Source organism: Trachemys scripta, chromosome 19 (genome assembly GCF_013100865.1).
Source record: "Trachemys scripta elegans isolate TJP31775 chromosome 19, CAS_Tse_1.0, whole genome shotgun sequence".
Lineage (NCBI taxonomy): Eukaryota > Metazoa > Chordata > Testudines > Emydidae > Trachemys > Trachemys scripta.
The window spans coordinates 4,675,748-4,694,642 of NC_048316.1; the positions used below are offsets into that span (position 1 = coordinate 4,675,748).

General features: G+C 45.7%; 1 protein-coding gene across 1 annotated transcript in view; it reads left to right on the forward strand.

The window, feature by feature from the left end:
* Nucleotides 1–7,865: 7,865 nt before the first annotated feature.
* The window catches only part of TTC34 (tetratricopeptide repeat domain 34), a 41,855-nt gene continuing 30,825 nt past the window's right edge, over nucleotides 7,866–18,895 (forward strand). Inside the window, exons 1-3 of the mRNA XM_034753033.1 lie at nucleotides 7,866–9,508; nucleotides 11,039–11,264; nucleotides 16,122–16,314. Coding sequence (XP_034608924.1) covers nucleotides 7,905–9,508; nucleotides 11,039–11,264; nucleotides 16,122–16,314 — 2,023 coding nt within the window. The 5' untranslated portion in view covers nucleotides 7,866–7,904. The remainder of the gene's footprint in view (nucleotides 9,509–11,038; nucleotides 11,265–16,121; nucleotides 16,315–18,895) is intronic.

Here is an 18,895-nt window from a genome sequence, read left to right on the forward strand (position 1 = left end):
GGAATGGAGGCACAGAGAGATTAACTGCCTTTCTCAAGGCCACACAAGCAGCCTGTGGCAGATCCAGGAGTTAAACCCAGATCTTCCAAGCCCAAGCATAGTGCCTGAACCACAGGGCAAAACCTTCCTCTCCATCGATTGCCGCTGGAGTTGTAGGTGCTCAGCAATTCTGAAAATCAGGCCCAAGCTAGGTAGATAAATGCCGGGTACAAGGCTCTGAGGTTCAGTTCATAAAAGTTCCTCAATATCTGCCTATTTCTCAGTCAGTGGGAGCGAGACTGGCCCAGAATTTCTCACTTCTGCAGAACTGGATGGGAAATGCCACTGGAACAGGCCAGATCATGAGATTTCAAACAGGAATTTCTACACACGTGGATTTTAGAGCAGCGGGGATTGGGAGGAAGAAAGGAGTGGGGAGCAATGACTGGGGAGGTGCCAATCCATCTGCAATGCACTTTATGCTTCTCCCGAAGAAACCGGCAAGTCATATCACACCGTGGGACGACCCAGACTTCCACATTCTGGATCATGTTTTACAAAAACTATAAAGAGATGAAAAACTGACCACTGGCTGAATAGAGGGTTAATGGAATGGTCCATTCCACAGAGGCAAGGGTGGATCAGAGAATTAGGTGCTCATTTTTTTCTTCTTAGTAGGGACAATTGCTTTGCTCCTGGAATGCAAGGTGGTTAAAGATGATCACTGATTACTGCTAAGCCTTGCCAGGGGACACCCAGGAACTAAAATGTTGCTCTTTGCCAAATATTCAACGACCACATTCAACTGCATCAGATTAGCATGAGGGTCACTCAGCAGTTGTTATCAGAATCTATGGAGACTCTGGGACCAAACCAGGGGCCTTCTTCCAAGATCAAACCCCACCCTTTACCCAGCTTGGATGAGAAGGGCTTCCTCACTGTCTGGTTGGGAGCTCTGCTTCACCCCCTTTAGCACTGGGAGGCAGGGAGCTAAGTAATTTATGCTGCTGCATCATTGTGTCCCATAGCTCCATCCCAAACAATAACTGCACCAGCAAAGCCTTTGGGGTGACCCTTGGGGGCTTGTGCTGTTGTTGTTTAATCTCCATAATATTAATAAAAGGGTTACTTCTCTTGAACAGAGTGACCATAACTTTCTTGTAATCTTGTTCAAATGCTCTTCACCAGTACATCCTTTCATCCTTTGCTTGGATCATATGCATTGTAATTGTAATTGGGCTAAAGTCATGGGTTACGGGGCAGTTGCATAGGGAAATAGTAAAGGGTTTCTGCTTTCCTTCTCCCCCATCCATCTATATATAGCTATAGATATATATCAATTTTGTTTCATGTACTGACTCGTTTGTGATTAAATATACATAAGGAACAGGAGTGCTTGGATCAGCTGACAAGGCAAAAACAGGTGGTGGGAGCAGAGTACTTTGAATGGGACAAGTCATCCAGTAAAGACCACTCCTACAGGGCTTTATTGAAGTGTAAACAGCACAAAACGTTTTAAAACATTGCAGAGAAATTGGGGTTGAGTCATGAAATAAGACTTCTCCTTTCTGTAACAGCTTTCAGCCAAGGATCTCAAAGCACTTCACAAACACTGATTGGGTCACTTTTACATGCCCCAGGGATGTATTGTTGCCCCTGTTGTTCTGACACAACTCGGCGCACAGGGATAAAGCAGCTTTCCCAACAGCAACCAACAAGTCGGTAGAAGAAAAAAGAAGAGCTGATCAAGACAAGGAACTTCTGATATTTCAACCTTTGGTTTTGTGCTGAACTGAAACGTTGAGTTTTGATTTTCCCAACAGAACATTTTGATTTCACTCCTAGTCTCCTGCTCTAACAGCACTAGGAAGGGGGCATGGAGAAGATGTTCAGGGTGCAGATTTCCTTGACAAGAAAGGAGTTCCTTAGCTCAATTTTACATCCAAGTTCCCCACAATCTACTTCTCAGGGTAGGCAGTGAGCACGGAACTGAACACACTTGCGGATGAAATTTCATCATGTGGCTTCAAAGCTGATGACATCCAGCAGAGCCTCTTGACTTCAGTCTCATGAGCACGCAGTCACCTGGCATCTATTATTCAGTACAGGCCAACTCCTTCTCTCCCTGACACCAGAGTCACTCCATTGTCCTCAACCCTCACAGAGGTGTAGATGAGAGCAAGATTTGGCCCCTTGACTCTAAGCAACACACTTGATAATCTCACTCTGACAAGTCACAAGTCATTTTGGGGGTGTTTTCTTTTTCTAAATGTAGCTCGTTGCTCCTAGGTTACAGCCTCTTGCACCAAGCAAGGAACTCCTGTCTTGCCTTGGACTTTGCACTCTTCATGTCACATAGATGCAATTGTCAAGCTACCCTAATTCACACGTTAGCTAAATCATATGTATTGAAGTTCTTCAGTCTTTCCTCCTCAGTCCATTCCTCAGCATACACTCTTCATCTTTCTTGCAAATACGTAGGGGACATACTATATGGTTTTGTACGACTAATGCTGAACACACACACAGGAAGCCGTGTTCAGGTTCTGAGGGTCTAGTTCACCCCTAACTTGACACTAAAGTGTTTTCAGAATCCCTTAAAGTCAGTGGGATTCTTTCCCTTGTTTTCAATGGGCTAAGGACTAGGTCCCCGAAGTACATCCCCTCGCTCTCTCTGTCCATCCCCCTCTCACTTCCTGCATGTATTTAGTGCCTCTCCGTACTCCTGCCAACCTCCACCTAAGCTTCAAAAAACGTCTGAAGAGCCACCTCGTCAGTATAACAATGACTTTGTCACTGTCACCGTCTAGTGGCCACAGCCTCTAGAAAGGAAAAAAGCCCTACAACCAGTGACAGCTGAAGTAGTAGAGGCCCATATTTCTGGTCCCAAAGATCATGGGGTTTTATCCCCACTCCCATCCATGTCTGCAGCATGTGGATTTATTATACTGCCTAAAATATGCATGATGGAGTTCTATTGTTTCTCCTATAATGCTTCTGTTGTGCCTTTGGCTTGTAACCTCCCTAGGCAGGGTCCTATTATATGTAGCCCCCAGTTTTGTCCAGTATTGCAGACACTCCAGAAACAAATACAACAATCATCACCATCAGTTCCTATTAGCACCCAGCCCGTGTCTTTTCAGAGGAAAGTAATTCCATCCACATGCTGCTGAACTGCACTCGTTGCAAGGGCACCCCAGCTAACATGCCATCTGCACTTCCTAGCCGCTCCAGCCCCCTTTAAAAATTAATCACCCGGCTACAACAACAGGAGACGTTATTGTAAAGTATTTAATATTTAACTAGTGTTTGGGAAAACACTCTTCTTGCTCTTTCTCTGTGTTGGTTTGAGCATTTGCATCACAGTAATTCTTTACCATATGGGAGAAGCAGCATGTTCCAGTGTCTTGGACACAGGCCTGGGAACGAGGAAACCTGAGGTCTATTTCGGCTCTTGACTCTGTATATCATGATGCTGGGCAAGTTGCTTCACCTCTCGGTGTTTCTATTATTCCCTCCGACCTTTTTCCAGTCTTGTCCACTTAGATTGTTAAAGTCTCTTGTTATGTGCATGTACAGCACCGAGCACAGGGAATCCTCATCTCATCTGGTGCTAAGATTATTATTATTTTTTTAAATGAATGGACGACATTGTCTTTCTTCGTGAGCTTTGTATCCATGGAACAAGATGTCCCTGGAAGCGATGCCCAGACCACTGATATGAAATTTCCCTCCCTTACACAGTGAAGTCAAATTATGGGTAATGATTTTTGAAACATGGACTGCAACCCATCGAGAGCACCAGCCTCATTGTGTTCATTCCCACAAGCTGAGCTCGAACCACAGTGGAGGAGGGATGAGGCCCATGTGTTTGATCAACTCGGCCCTTGCTAATGTGATTTCTATTGCAGAACTGTTCCTTTTTATGCCTTCCGGTCTTTCCTAGCAATATCACCTATGGCCTGATGTGACAGCAGTACTAAATTATTTCTTGATGGCTCATTAGAGTAATTAAAATGAAAGTAATCAAAGCCAAGTAATGGGCAATCTCTTCATAAACTGTCAAAAAATTCTATATTAATCACAGGGAATTTTTTCCCCTCTGAATGTCAAAGAATACAGATCAAGGAAACACTGGACTTCAGAATCAGTCCTGGTTTAAAGGAGCACTGTCAGGCGAGCCTCATCCGAAAAATATACCTTACTGGTGACTAATAATGTCAAAAAGGCATTCTGCACTATTGAATCTGTTTGCTCCCTTTCCACATTTCACTATTTTGGACAGTGAAAATAGAGTGGTCAGTTTCATTTTCTATTTATGTGTCAGGTTCCCTTCCTGGCTGTCCATCCACATATTGCACATTGTGTTTGCAGTCTAATCCACCAGGGAATGAACACAAGAACCTAAGAATGACCATACTGGGTCAGACCAAACTGTTACATTTAAAACAAAATCGTATTTTTAAAAAACTATTAATTTTTTTTCGTTCATCCTAGACCAAATCTTGAAGTTCCCTCTCCATTTTTCATGGGCCAGACTCCACCACTGATTGCAATGGGCATTTTTCCTGAATAATGACAGGGGCTGGCATCTTCATAGGAGCCCAAGAAAGTTAAGAAGCCAACTCCCTGTGGGATTTGAATGACCCACATTTACAGAGCGCCTTGCGATATTCAGCAGAAAGGTGCTGTATTGTGGCCCGACGCTTCCTCCTCCACAACATTGCGAGCTGCCATGTCAGGGAGCTCAGCAAAGCCCTGGTGAATGACTTTGGGCACCACTTCATCACTGTCTCACCCGACTCCACATGGGGAGCAGAAGGGAGACAATGACAAGCCTCTGCCATGACAGCGAAGCACCTCCTTTGGGGGGGAACTGCAGCTAGGTCGTAGCTACCTCAGCCCTACAGCAATGTCTAGCTGAGACCAGGTGGGTGAGGTAAAAACTGGTCTCTCACCAACAGAAGCTGGTCCAATAAACAATATTACCTCATCCACCTTATCTCTCTAATATCCTGGGACCGACCCGGCTACAACTACACTGCATGAGACTAGTAGGACAGAGAGATAGAATCATAGGGATAGAAGAGACCGCAAGGGTCATTAGATAGATAGCTAGATAGAGGAGGTGTATGGGGATAGATAGATAGATAGATAGATAGATAGATAGATAGATAGATAGATAGATAGATCTATAGATAGATAGATAGATCTGGCAGTTCAGGCTTCAAGCCCCCCAGTGCTCCAGCCATGGACTGTGTGCCTGCACTGTGCAGCCATCCCCTGCCTGCGGGAACAGAAGCCTGTGTTAGTGTTTACCGTCTCCTGGGTAACAGGGCATGTGGCAGGATGAACCGAGCCAGCCAGTTCTCACCCCATCTCTCCCAGCGGCAGCCACTTCTCCTGAGTGCAGCCGCAAGGAATCTCCGAGATCACCCTGCACCTCCACCGCAGCGAGCGTGTTCAGACGTGAGTTCCCAGGCCCTGCTTGTGCCCTTCTCCCCCAGCCCCCTCCCCTTTGTTTCCTCTGCTCTTCTGTCCCATTGGCTGGGGAGTGAGCCGCTCTGGGTTTGGTCCCTGTCTAACCTTTGTAGATTCCCACCTTTTCATAGTGGGAGGAGAGAATGTGAGACCCCCATCCCCTCCAATCCCAAAGCTAGGTAGAATTCACGCAGACTTGGCTACTTGTGCCAATAGTCTGCCCCCACACACACACACACACCCAACCCCCCCAGCTTCAGAAACAAAGACAGGCTGGAAATTGCTTCCTCCCTTTCCCCGCTTTCCCCCAGTGCCCAGAAAAGCAACAATGTCTGAGGAATAGCAAACAGCAGGCAAAGCAGTGCGGGGGGGGTTGTTTCTTTCCCAGTGTTCAGCTGTCAGAGGCAGTCTGATGGTGCAGGTGGGGTGAGGAGGGAGGGGGTCAGACAAAGGGATGGGAGGAGCACAGATCAGAGTCGGACAGAGCAAACTCCTGAATCAGGGAAGGGCATTTGGAAATTAACCCCCATTGTGCTAGGCGCTGCACGCACACAAAATGAAAAGACAGCCCCAGCACCAAAGAACTGGCATTTTGAGCATCCACTTTATTTCCTCTTTTTAAAAAAAAAAAAAACTGTAAACATTCAGTGTGGAGAATGCAGCAAATGTTTTGGATAAACAAGTTATAAAAGGCACCAAGTACAGGGCCCCAAATGGTATCTTCTGTGGGCCCAACGCTGGCTATAGACCTTTGCGCTTGCTGGTCAGGTAAAAGGTACTGTGTACCCTCTGTTCTCACGGAAGCCAATAAGGGATGATGACTTTATTGAGAGCTGGGGATTCAGAAATTAGACCCGAACTAGTTCTCTGATGTGGCGTTGGGGCAGATTGCGGTCTCTGGGGTGAGATATGAGACTGATGTCCCGAAGGCTTGCTCTGTGGGCATGGTGCTGTTCGCCAGGTCTCGGAGTGGCTGATAAGACTATGTGCTGGGCCTGGTTTTCCTGCAGTGTGGGTCAACACCAAAGCCAGAAGCTGCATTTTCCAGCTTTGCTGTTCTTTTCTTTCCACTCTTGTGAGCATTTGTCTTGTTTTATCTTCTTATGAAACGGGATTGGACCTTCACAACAGCAGCAATAACAGCCGCTCCATCCCATCTCAGCTAACTTCTTCTCTTTTCCCCTATGATTGCCATCTTTGATACCATCTGATAGACTGTCAAACAAGGGGAGGGTGGCTCCTTCGAAAAACTCTCTGCAGCAAAAGGGAAAGGGAACATGCGATGTTGTTAAAAATGAAAGCCTTACTTAATACTTTACCTTTCCAATGCTTTAACTATTTTCCCTTGCTTTCTGTATCTTTAATAAAAGGGTTAAATGATTTGTAATGCTGGGTTTACCAAGCTGAGGTCTCTGCATACCAAACCTCAAACTTCATTTAAAACTGTTTAATGTTGGACAGTGACTGGATTATGTTAACACCTTTGACTCTTTGGGCCCATATGTTCCATCTAAATCAGTGTTTCCCAAACTTGGGACGCCGCTTGTTCAGGGAAAGCCCCTGGCGGGCTGGGCCAGTTCATTTACCTGCCACATCCGCAGGTCCGGCTGATCGCAGCTCCCAGTGGCCGCGGTTCACTGCTCCAGACCAATGGGAGCTGCTGAAAGCGGCATGGGCCGAGGGACGTACTGGCCACTGCTTCCAGCAGCTCCCATTGGCCTGGAGCGGCAAACCGCGGCCAGTGGGAGCCACGATAGGCCGGACCTGCGGATGCGGGAGGTAAACAAACCAGCCTGGCCCACCAGGGGCTTTCCCTACACAAGCGGCGTCCCAAGTTTGGGAAACACTGATCTAAATTAATACAACGGGTCCAAAAGCATAGTTGGGGGAAGGGAGGGAATGGCCCTCTCTGGTTTGGAGGATAGAGAAAGATGTGCTTGATGGGGAAGGGAGATGGTTGGAAGACAGCAGCAGAGTAATGGTAGGTTTGTTTATTACACAAGTATGTTTAAATTTCTCCTCTCCAATATTTGACACTGAAAATATTTCATATATGTTGTCAAATGGAATTTAACAACAAAATTCAGCATTAAATACTGAGGGCAAATTTCTCCTCTCTATTCCACATGCAGATCTGGGTAGCATATTCTGTGCTCCCCCTGATTCTTGTATCCACCCAAGATCCTTAGATCGTGAGCTCTTGGGGGAGGGACCGTTTTTTGGTTATACATGCATACTTTCCGGTGCTCTTTTTACGACTCTGTGACCTTCAAAAGATCTGAGGCCCTTGTTTGTGTCTGTCAATTTGATGGCTGAGAAAAAACAATGGATACCCATGAGCAATGTGCTTAGTTTTAACTGCTCTAATTTCTGTTCTACAGGCACCTGACAGGGCTGTGTGTGAAACGACACTTGCTGAAGATGTAAATGCCTCTGTGTTCAGAATGTCAGTTCAGGAGCTTGCCACGCGGCTCTGCAAGGAAGGGGACCAGCACCTAGCTATGAATGAGCTGCCGCTAGCCACAGCTTTCTACATGGCTGCATTCAGCTGCAGTGCACTCCTGGCAGTGCAGAAAGTAAAGTCCCTTGGGAAGGGGCCCTGGGAGAAAGTGATAGCTACCCTGGAGACGTGGTGCACAGGCAGAAGTCAGATTCCCAGGATACACTGCAACAACTTGGCCATTGTGTCACTCAACGTGGGAATAGCTGCAGTCTTCCTATCCACCCTAAGCCCCAACAACTTGGCTTCCTCTGTATTCAAGCTGGAGGCCATGCTCAGGCAGGGGCGCTATGAAGAGGTGGTAAGCCGGTGCAATGCCCTGCTCAGCACTCATCCCAAATACTCAGTGGAGCTGCTGCTGACGAGGGCTTTGGCCTGGGTGCTGTCGGGGACGCAATCTGGGAACGGAGTTGTGGACTATATCCAAGCTTTCGTGACACACCGGGCTGAGACGGTGGCATATGTACGCAGCAGGCAGAGGGAACACCTGCCACTGGTGATCCAGACCTTCTCTGATTACCTCTCAGTGCACCGGGAGACGGGCCCAAATAGCAGGGCCTTGGATGGCCAGTTGGGTGACTGTTATGACTTCCTCGTTGCCGTGGCACCGAATGGCATCCAGGTATGCCAGGCACAGGCCGCGTACCTCTATGAGAAACATAAATTCGAGGAGTGTGTGGCAGTTTACAGCAAGGCTATGGAGGCCTTATCTGCTGGTAACAAGCTCGGAGATGAGAGAGCTTTGGGTGTCCTCCTAGGCCGGGCTGCTGCTTACTTCTCCTTGGGTGGGCGGACACGGGAGATGATGCAGGACTTGATAGACGCCTTCAAGATAAGCCCTGGCCAAGCGAAGCAGCACTTTGATGAGCTTTTCTCATCTTGTGACACTGAGAGCATTAAAGAACAGGCCAGAGCTGTCCTGGATGTAGAGTTTGCGGCCTACAGGGAAGCTGTGCGTACTCGGCCTGAGCTCCGAGATGATGCTGGCACAGAACTGCTTTCCCCAGTCATCCACACTCTCCAGTTCCTCATTCAGATCGCCCCAGGGTCCAGGCGTGAGCTGAGTGTCCGGCTGGCAGATTGCCAGCTGCTGAGCAGGCACGTCAACAGCGCTCTGAAGATCTGCAGCCACCTCTTGGAGTCTGACCAGAATACTTATTACAACAGCCTCCTGGTCCTGCGAGGGTTTTGTTACCTCCACGCCAATGACTGTCAGCAAGCCCTGCCGGACTTCCAGAAGGTCATCGAGCATGACTCCCCACACCCCAACAGTTGTGTGAAAGCCCTGTGCGGGCGGGGACTTATCCGGATTTTGGGTGGCAGTCCTTACCTCACGGCCCTGGATTATATCACTGCCTGTCGACTGAGATTAGACGAAACCATTCTCACTGTCAAGTCCTATGTGCCCTGGAACCAAAGAGGGCTGCTCCTGAAGGTGCTCCAGGAAGAAGGGCAGAAGATACTCCAGAAAAAGCCATCTCCAAAAGGCAGCTCAGCCTTCAGGCAAAAGAAAGGAGCAGGACTGAATGGATTCCTGACAAAAGAAGGGTATGGCTTGGGCGGGTTGATTGTTCAGGTGGATGGGAATGGGATACAGACCCTTTCATGTCTAGGCCACCGATTGGTGGGAACCCAGCCTAAACTGGTAGTGGGAAAAAGCCATTAACATCTAAGGGCGGCTCAGTGTCCTTGATGAAATGAGATGGAGGGATCTCACTCTGGTTTCTCATGGAGTAGATATCCACATCACCAAAACAGTCATTTTTGGTGCTAATAGGCCCCCTCACTGGAAGTCTCAGCAGAGTTCAAGCACTGAATGGGCCATGAAGACAACTCCCCTATGCGCTCTAAAAGAGGTCCTAGCAGATCAGGGGTGAATGACTGCAGGGGAGGCTTGATTTTCTGCTATCTGTGCTGCACGTGGTTTGAGGATAAAAGAGTAAGTTCCTATCCAGGGCTGGCAGTCTGGTACCATTGGCCAATGCTAAATTAATGACTGTAACACTTAAGGGGAAAAACAAATCAAAGCAGAGTTAAGGCGTCTAAATCCATTTAAGCTTCTGCTCCACTTTCTCCCAGGGAGAGTGCTATAAATAAGATTAGCAGAGCTGGTTGTATTTTTCAGTTGATTTTTTTAATGAAAAATGGCTTTTTGCGGGGGGGGGATGGGGGAAAGCGGAAGGGGTTGTGAAAAATTTTATTTCTTTATAAATTGTCGACTTTTTCAAAGATGAATTGAAAACCAAAAACATTTGTGTCCAGTTTTCAGTTTTTCAGCCAAAGAAACAAAATTGCTGTAAAACATTTTCAAAACCACTATTTTTTTTCATTTCTTTCTATATTCTTCCTGGAAAATACTCAACAATTTTCTGACCAGCTCTAAAGATTGGAAAAGAAATGGGTTAAAAATTTGGTGGCAAATGGAGTACCTCACTCTGACACACAGTTTGGCCTATATAATTGGGGATACTTAAGAGAAGTCTCTTATTAATAATAGCTAAGTCTATATAGCATTTTGCTTCGGTAGATCTCAAAGCCCTTTACAAAGCAGGTCAGTGTCATTATCAATTTTACAAATTGGGAAACTGAGGCACAGAAAGGCAATGACTTCCACGTAGTCACCCAATGGCAGAGCCTGGACTAAAACCCAGATTTCCTAAGTCCCACTCCAGTGTTCTTAAAGCAGGAGGCTGTCTAACAAGGCTGTTCCCATGTACATGTGTTAGTGTTTTATAGCAATTTTTAGCGGGAGAGAGTTCTTCAACTGAGATAATACATGATTTTCTATACCTACTATTTTTATTATTTGTATCGAATAGTGTCTAGGAGTCCCCATCATGGACCTGTACCTTCTTTTGGAGCCATGCTTTTACCTGTACTTATAAGCTCATTTATAAATAGGCATTTGATGAAATGTTTACAATGTGGCTCAAATGTTTAAGCGACAGGAAGTTCTCCGTTGCTGCAGTGAAGTTTGGCCGCCATTTTAGTACGGGGCTCATCCAGAGCCAGCAGCACTGTCTGACCGATAGAGAAGCTTCACCAGAACTACCATCAGTTCTTCCTTTGTTTATGCAGGGACGCCTTCGGGGTTCACCAACTGGCTTCTCTCTTGATGGAGCTGGACCCTTCTGATGAAACATCTCAGATCCTGTGTGCCGATGCCCTGTACCAGCTGGATCGGGTGGAAGAAGCTCACAGAATCCTCTTGGTAGCCCTCTCTAGGAATCCCCAGAGGTCTCCCATCCTAGCAAGGCTGGCGCTGCTGCAGCTGAAGAAAGGCTTCTTGTATGATGGGACTCAGGTAAAAAACATCTGGCTTGCAACACGGGCGAGACAAAGTCCTGTGGGTGAAATGTCTGGGGAGTCCACAGTTCTCGTTGGCTGATGTTAGGGATGCCGTATGTACGCACTGAGTGGTGTTTGCGAGAAATGAACAATTGGTGCGTCGTGATCTGGGATATTGGCAAAGTTCTGGGGTGAGCTGCTTGGAAAACGGGTTCATCTTTCATGACCATTTTCGTGAAAAATGAGTCCCTTTTCTTGCTGGAGATTTTCAAATTCAAAACTTGTCAACCCGCTCTCATTCTGGGGAGTGCAAAGTTTCAGATGAATTCCCAGGGCTTTGTCACTTCCCTGTGGATAGTTACAGTGGACCTACTTACAGATCCCTTCACCCAGCAGTGTGGAGCCTTTGGCACAAATAGTGCCATGCACATGTGGGATAACATCCTTATTGTGACCAAAAATAATACAATCCTGGTCAAGTGCATCTCACATCTTAAATTAAAATCTCTGGTGTGCAGCAAGACTCCATAGCAGCAGACTCAGGGTTGGCGACATGGTGAAGTTCAGAGCTAAAATTAGATTTAAGTATCCCAGCCACTAACAGAACTTTTATGATCCAAACTCAGGCTTGGAAGGGGAAGCTCTTGCATTGTAACACCGGCTGTACAAGGACGCAACCAAATGCAGCCCATTCATCACATTGCATTTAATGACACCTTTCATCAGAGCCTTTTAACTAGATAGAGCATGATTGAATGTGCTGCCGTGGTGGTAATATCATTGATGGGATTGGTAATTTTCCCTTAAAAGGGAAGGAAATAGGCTATTGCCTTTCTTCTGCAGCTACCTAGTCTTGCTAATGGGTCTCTGTGACTCTTTCCCGGTGCCTACATGAGGCAGCAAGAAGATCTGCAAATTGCTGCCTTATTTTAGGATCTCACAGGCTAGCGGATTCATGTCTCTCGAAAGCAGAGAACATGTCTGTGTTTATGGCCCTGCAAATAAAGCAATGATCTTATGAAATGTATTCCCTAGTGGATGGGTAAAAAATTACTGTCTGCCACCAAGTCTCTGTGGATTCACTCTACTCACAGGTGGAAATCCTTGATTGAGAAATGCAGTTTAAATCCTACGTTCACCTGAAATCTGAGAATATCTAATTCTCTCACTAACCCCACCAAGGAAACCTAATATTTGACCCATCAGGTGAAAAGCTACCAGGAAGGCGAGTGACTGGGGTACAATGAACTCCATTTCTAGCTCTGACCCTGGTTGGTACTTACTAAGAGAACCAGAGTCCCTTCCCCTGTCTGGTTTTAGGCAACAGTTTGTCTTAAAGAGCACCCAAGTTCCAAGGAAAGTTGATATTCAGAATCTTCCTCTCAGCACCTGCAGACTGGTTATCATGTTCATTGCATACACACAATTCCCACTGAAACCAAGTTTGGAAACTCTAGGAAGAAGTATTTTGCCACAGTAAAACCGCATCCACTCATTGTAACTTCCTAACAATGTATGGCATCCCAGGGGGAGAGCATCAGTGGCCCATATACGTATGGAGGAGGAAATCAGTGACCATGATCTGATACACAGAGTTAGCAGTGGCACTGAATCTAGTAGCTACAGCAAAGCTCTTGGAGTCAGGACACCTGGGATTCATGGACACAAACTTGCTGCATGAACTTGAACAAGTTCTTTAACTTCCGCATTTCATTTGATCCAAATGTGATAATAATTAATAAGACTTGCCTACTTTGGAATGGGAGCTCCCTGGTCAGAAAGTGTGTCTTCCTGCAGATCTAGGCGGAGCCTAGCATATTGCAGGTGCCGCTAAAATATAAATAGAGTAAGAAAAATATTCAGCTTAATCTATTATCACTAGCAGAAGTGTTTTGGGGTCCTTGGATAAAAGAGACAAATGCTTGTGGGCATAAGGAGATTGCTTGTTAAATTGGAAGGGATTCAAGAATTTTTATTTCTGCTAAGCAGATATAACTGCCAAGATTAAAACAGTTAAATGACCGGAATTTGCCAGCAGAGGACACTGTTGTATTTTTAAACTATGTAATAAATCCTCCAGATGAGAAGGAGAAAAGTATTCCACCAAACCAAATGTGTTATTTTTTCCCTGTGGAGTATAAAACGTCTGTGCTATGTGCTGAGAATGCGAGAGCTCTGAGTGAATGATACCACTCATCGGAGTTCACATATAGTCCTTGGAAAGCCTGACTTTGAACAAACTTTTTAATGTACTTGTTATTTGGAGTCACAATTTTTTTTTTCCCTTTTGGATGTGCACAAAAACAGTGGTTGAAAATCCATTGCTTTACTCTTTGGCCGGGTCACGTTACCCAAAGGGGCATATTCCATGATGGAATCACACTTGAACTCTGAAACTGATGGCATAAAACTTCTTGTGGAAGGTTTTCTTCCCTTTCCACAATTTTCCAAGTCTTGCAAGCTTTGATAGCCATCAGGAACACTGAGAAAATCCCGAAGATCAGTGTCTGAAACACAGCAGCAGATTTCCCTCACTGCCACCTGCCCCGTAATGTGGCAGCTCACATGCCTGCACTACTCCGCCTGCACTTGTTTTGCAGCAAGTATCAATCACTGCAGAAGTGTATAAGGTAGGTGCAATCCTCAAGTGGTGAGATTTGACATCTGCTTTTCACATGCCCAGCTGTATGCATATGGCAGTGAAGAATGGAGCCTAGTGTCAGCTTTTTCTCATCAGAATTGGCACCTAAGGGGTGGGGGGAAGGGAGCATCTGAAATCACTACGTTCATTTTGACTTCAATGCCTCTTTATTCTATTTGTACCGTGTTTTATATGAAAAAAATGCCTATCCAAGTGGTGGACTTGCCTTTCTGGTGCAATGGAAAGCACGCTTTCTAAAAGGAGGTAATAAAGATAACCTGACCTTTACCCAGCAACCTTCCATCCCAAAGCCCTTTGCGAATGAAATGAAGTTCATGTCAGCCACCACTAAAATGCATTCCCCTGTGGCGAAGTGTAGCAGAGCACAGCCACTTTTTGAACAGTCAGTACAGTACCTGGCTGAAAGTGCACAGAGAACTTACCATAGCCGAATGTGATTTTTCTGAGTTGGAATTTAGCCAGAACATTGTTCTTCCTGTGACTACTGTAAATGGGATCTTTAATGATCGGTTTATGTGTTATCATCCAAAAGATAGCAGCACAGTGGCCTTCAGCACCATAGGGGACATGAGAGGGAAGAGTCCCTCTGTTGTGATAATTGGACCTACACATTTACCCTAATTGTCAGTTCGGCTGTAAAAAGAACTAACCAGGGGTGGTTCTTTGCTGACTTTTCATCAACTCCTTGATTTTTGCTTTTGTGGCCCAGATAAGTAACTGAGATTCTTCCCCCAGTCTCTCCACCAGACTGAATCTCTTTGGGGGCCATTATGGTACAGTTCAGCTCTCTTTGAATGTTATGAAATTTTTCACAATTCTTTTCCCTTTTCTTTACCATTTCTAATAAGAACCAACCCAAGCTTTCTCCCCAAATTCAAAGCAAATCTACTCCAAAGCTTGGAATTTTGGATAGCATTTTTCCTGCCTTTATTTCAAAATGTCTGCTGTTTCCATGTTTCATGGCCCATCCAGAGCAAGAGAGAGTAGTGCTCACAGAGAGAGATTAAAAAGACTGGGACTTTTCAGCTTGGAAAAAAGATGACTAAGGGAGGTATGATAGAGGTCTGTTAAATCATGACTGGTGTGGAGAAAGTAAATAAGGAAGTGTTATTTACTCCTTCTCATAACACAAGAACTAGGGGCCACCAAATTAATAGGCAGCAGGTTTAAAACAAAGAAAAGGAAGTATTTTTTTCACACAATGCACAGTCAACCTGTGGAACTCCTTGCCAGAGGATGTTGTGAAGGCCAAGACTATAACAGGGCTCAAAAAACAACACGATAAATTCACAGAGGATGGGGCTACCAATGGCTATTAGCCAGGATGGGCAGGGATGGTGTCCATCAGCTCTGTTTGCCAGAAGCTGGGAATGGGCGACAGGGGATGGATCACTTGATGATTACCTGTTCTGTTCATTCCCTCTGGGGCACCTGGCATTGGCCGCTGTCGGAAGACAGGATACTGGGCTAGATGGACCTTTGGTCTGACCCAGCATGGCCGTTCTTATGTTCTTCTAGGACATGAGATTATCCTGAAAATAACATGCTGTGGCATTTGAACGCCCAAATATTGCATTGCCAAACTGGTTATTTCCTCATGCTGTGGAGTCTACTTTGAGATTGGAGATCCTTCTAAATGATAGGCTCTCGCTCAGTGTTTGTCAACCTTTCCAGGTTGACTTTCCATAAGAGACTGTCAAACGTTTTCATGTCTTCCCTCCCCTTTACATTTATTATAAAGGGGAAAGTAAAAAGTGTGTTAACTATAGCAATGCAAAGCCCATCGAATTCATTTGTGTGTGTGTTTCAAGAGATTGACAGGAAATACTTGACCTTGAAGGGTGAGGGGTGGTAGGAGAGCAAGGTGGCACGCTCCCCTGTGTGGATGTGAAAGGGGCGAAGTTACAACTCCTGTATTTGACCTCACATACTTTGAAGGTTTGGGCTGCACTGAAGTTATTTGGAAAATGTTTTTTTCCTTGCTTTAGAATTGGAATAAAAATGTTGACACTTTGTGACCCTCCACGCCACCCCCATCCCTGGGGATCGTGAGCCCTGGTTGAGAAATACTGCTCTAGTTCAATCCCAGACTGTCAGACTCAGGAGTGTTTACCTATGTCTATGCCCACAGTCTCCAGCTGCCTCTGATCCTTTCTGATCTCCATGTATGTCAATTTAACCCTCCTCCCCTTTTTCTCTGTCCTTCTTAAGTTGCTAAAGAAAGTGATCCAAATCGGAGACACTTCCTGCCTCCTGCTGATCATGGATATTTTCAAAGACGAAGACCGGAAGCTGATGCAAACTCACTGCCACTCCAGGGCTATGACCATCCTGAAGAATAAACAGGGAGATACTTACGTCAAAGAAGCTATTGCCAACCTTTCCTTTGCTATCATTGCATCAGGTAGGCTTATGAGAGGTTTACTTCTGTGGGAAGTAGGCCAGTGTGTGGAGAGACGTCGGTCCTCATCCAATATTTCTGCTTCCCTCTAAATATGATGATAAAATGCAAACAAAATCTTTACGGTGTGGGGGGGTGTGTAAGTGGCTCAGGAGAAGGGTTCTGTATGCCATGAACACGCTCCTCCAAGTTACTGGCTTTGAAGTGGCCCAGATAGACAATGACCAAAGTCCTTAACATCCAACAACTACTTTGTGGCTGGTGTGAAATGAGTTGATTGGGCTCCATTTAGTTCCCAGCGGTTTAGGTTAGATATTAGGGGAGTAAAGCTCTGGAATAGGCTTCCAAAGGAGGTTGTGGAGGTTTTTAAGAACAGGCTGGACAAACTCCTGTCCGGGACGGTCTAGGTTTACCTGGTCCTGCCTCAGCACAGGGGGCTGGAGTTGATGACTTTTGAAATGCCCTACATGTCTATGATTCTGTGAAAAGTCATGCTGGTCATCCTGGTCATCTGGACATTCCCCTGCAGAACCCAGCTACGGCTAGCAGCAGGGAGGCATCATCCTTTAGTGGAGAGGGCAGCACATTAAGACTCAGGAGATCTGGTTTCTGTTCTCAGCTCTGCTGCTGACCTGTTGCGTGACCTTGGGTAAGTCACTTCACCTCTCTTTCCCCTCCCACATCTTGTCTATACCTAATGCTAGCTCTATAAGGGGACAGTTTCTCTGTGTCCTTGTGCAGCACCCAGCACAATGGGGGCCTCTAGACACTGCTGTAAAATAAGTAATTAATAATTCGAGGAGCGATTAAAATGGCTGGGACTGTTCAGCTTAGAAAAGAGACGATTAAGGGGAGGATACGACAGAGGTCTATAAAATCATAAGAGGTGCGGAGAAAGTGAATAAGGAAGTGTTAGTTACCCTGTCACATAACACAAGACTCAAGGGTCACCCAATGAAATTAATAGGCACCAGGTTTTAACCAAACATAAGGAAGTACTTCTTCACTCAACGCACAGTCAACCTGTGGTACTCATAGCCATTGACGGACCTATCCTCCAGTTATACTTTTGACCTTCACAACATCCCCTGGCAATTAGCCAAGATGGTCAGGGACACAACCCCATGCTGTGGGAGTCACTAAACTTCTGACTGCCACAAGCTGGGACTGGACAACACGGGATGGATCACCTGTTCCTTTCTTCTGAAGTATCTGATACCATCTGCTATCACAAGCCAGGATAGTGGGCTAGATGGACCATTGCTCTAACTCACTCTGGCTGTTCTCATAAATGATTATAATGGTGTTTTGAGGCCGTGGTCATCTGTTGACTTTGGTTCAGAGTAAAATTTTCAAAAGTATGTCACTGAGGAGCCCAGGACTTCAGACTCCACTTCACCGGTGGGATTAGGGACCTATGTCATTTAAGCCCATTTGAAAATTTTACAATGGAGTCCTATTGACATAAGGTCCTTAGTGTCTAAATCACTTTTGAAACTTCTCCCCGTGATCGCTGCCTTGTTTCACACAGGCTTTGTTTCACACAGACGGCAAGTGGTTTGGAATGGCTGCTGGATTAGTTCCAGTCTGGACCAGACTACGTAGCCAGAGAAAGCTCCACATCTCATTCTCAGTTTGCTAAACCATTTAGTGCCCTGAAACCTCCCATGTTAGTAATGTTGATGGGATATGTTCTGTTTCCTCTGTGTTAACGTATGGTAAATATTGTAAATGCCACCCAAATCCCGCTTACCCACTGCTGAGCTTCCCTGCTGCTTTGCGTTGCATTCCTTGCTAAAAGGTTACACACCTGGCTGTATGCATTAGAGGTGAAACATTATCTCAGCTTTCCCCAGAGACAGGGGCTGAGCTAATTTGGAAACGTCTCTGGCACATTCTAAGCAGAACCCTATTCTTATGGAAATCTGACTTTCACTCAGAGCAAATGTTATGACAGTAGCATCTAGAAGAAGTGAGCTCATGAAAAGAAAAGGAAAACTGCTAATTGCCTTGAGGTAGCTCGGTGCATTCTGGCTTATCAGCTTCCCACTTGCTGGTGCAGATGCTTGTTAGGAAATGGACATGGTCTTTTATTGGCGCGGATCATTTCAGCCCCACAAATATTAATAACATTTGGTGAGGAAGTTTGGAGCATATCTTGAGGGTGAAAGTCTCGTAACTGAAAAGGAATTGCTAAATGGGCATCGTCTGGCACATCTCTCCAGGCAGCTGTGCAAAAAGCTGCACTCACTGACCTCCCAAGGAAAAAAAAATTACAATGGATCCAATATGGGGACACCCCTGTTATTGATGACAATCCTTAGTACATGAAGATGCTTATCGAAATTGCTTTGAAAGGAAGGAGGTGTGTGAATGAATGAGGGATTCATGCTCTGCAACCTTCAGATGAATATATTGTACATTTCATAGCCAAATGATTGATTTTTGGGGATCAGAGGAAAGGGAATCCTAATATCACACATTCACACGTCTTGACCTATGGCACTATATGGCGAGACAGTGGGACAGACCCCTCTGGGTTACTATCCAAACCAGAGTAGTGTACATTTTCTGATTCCATCCC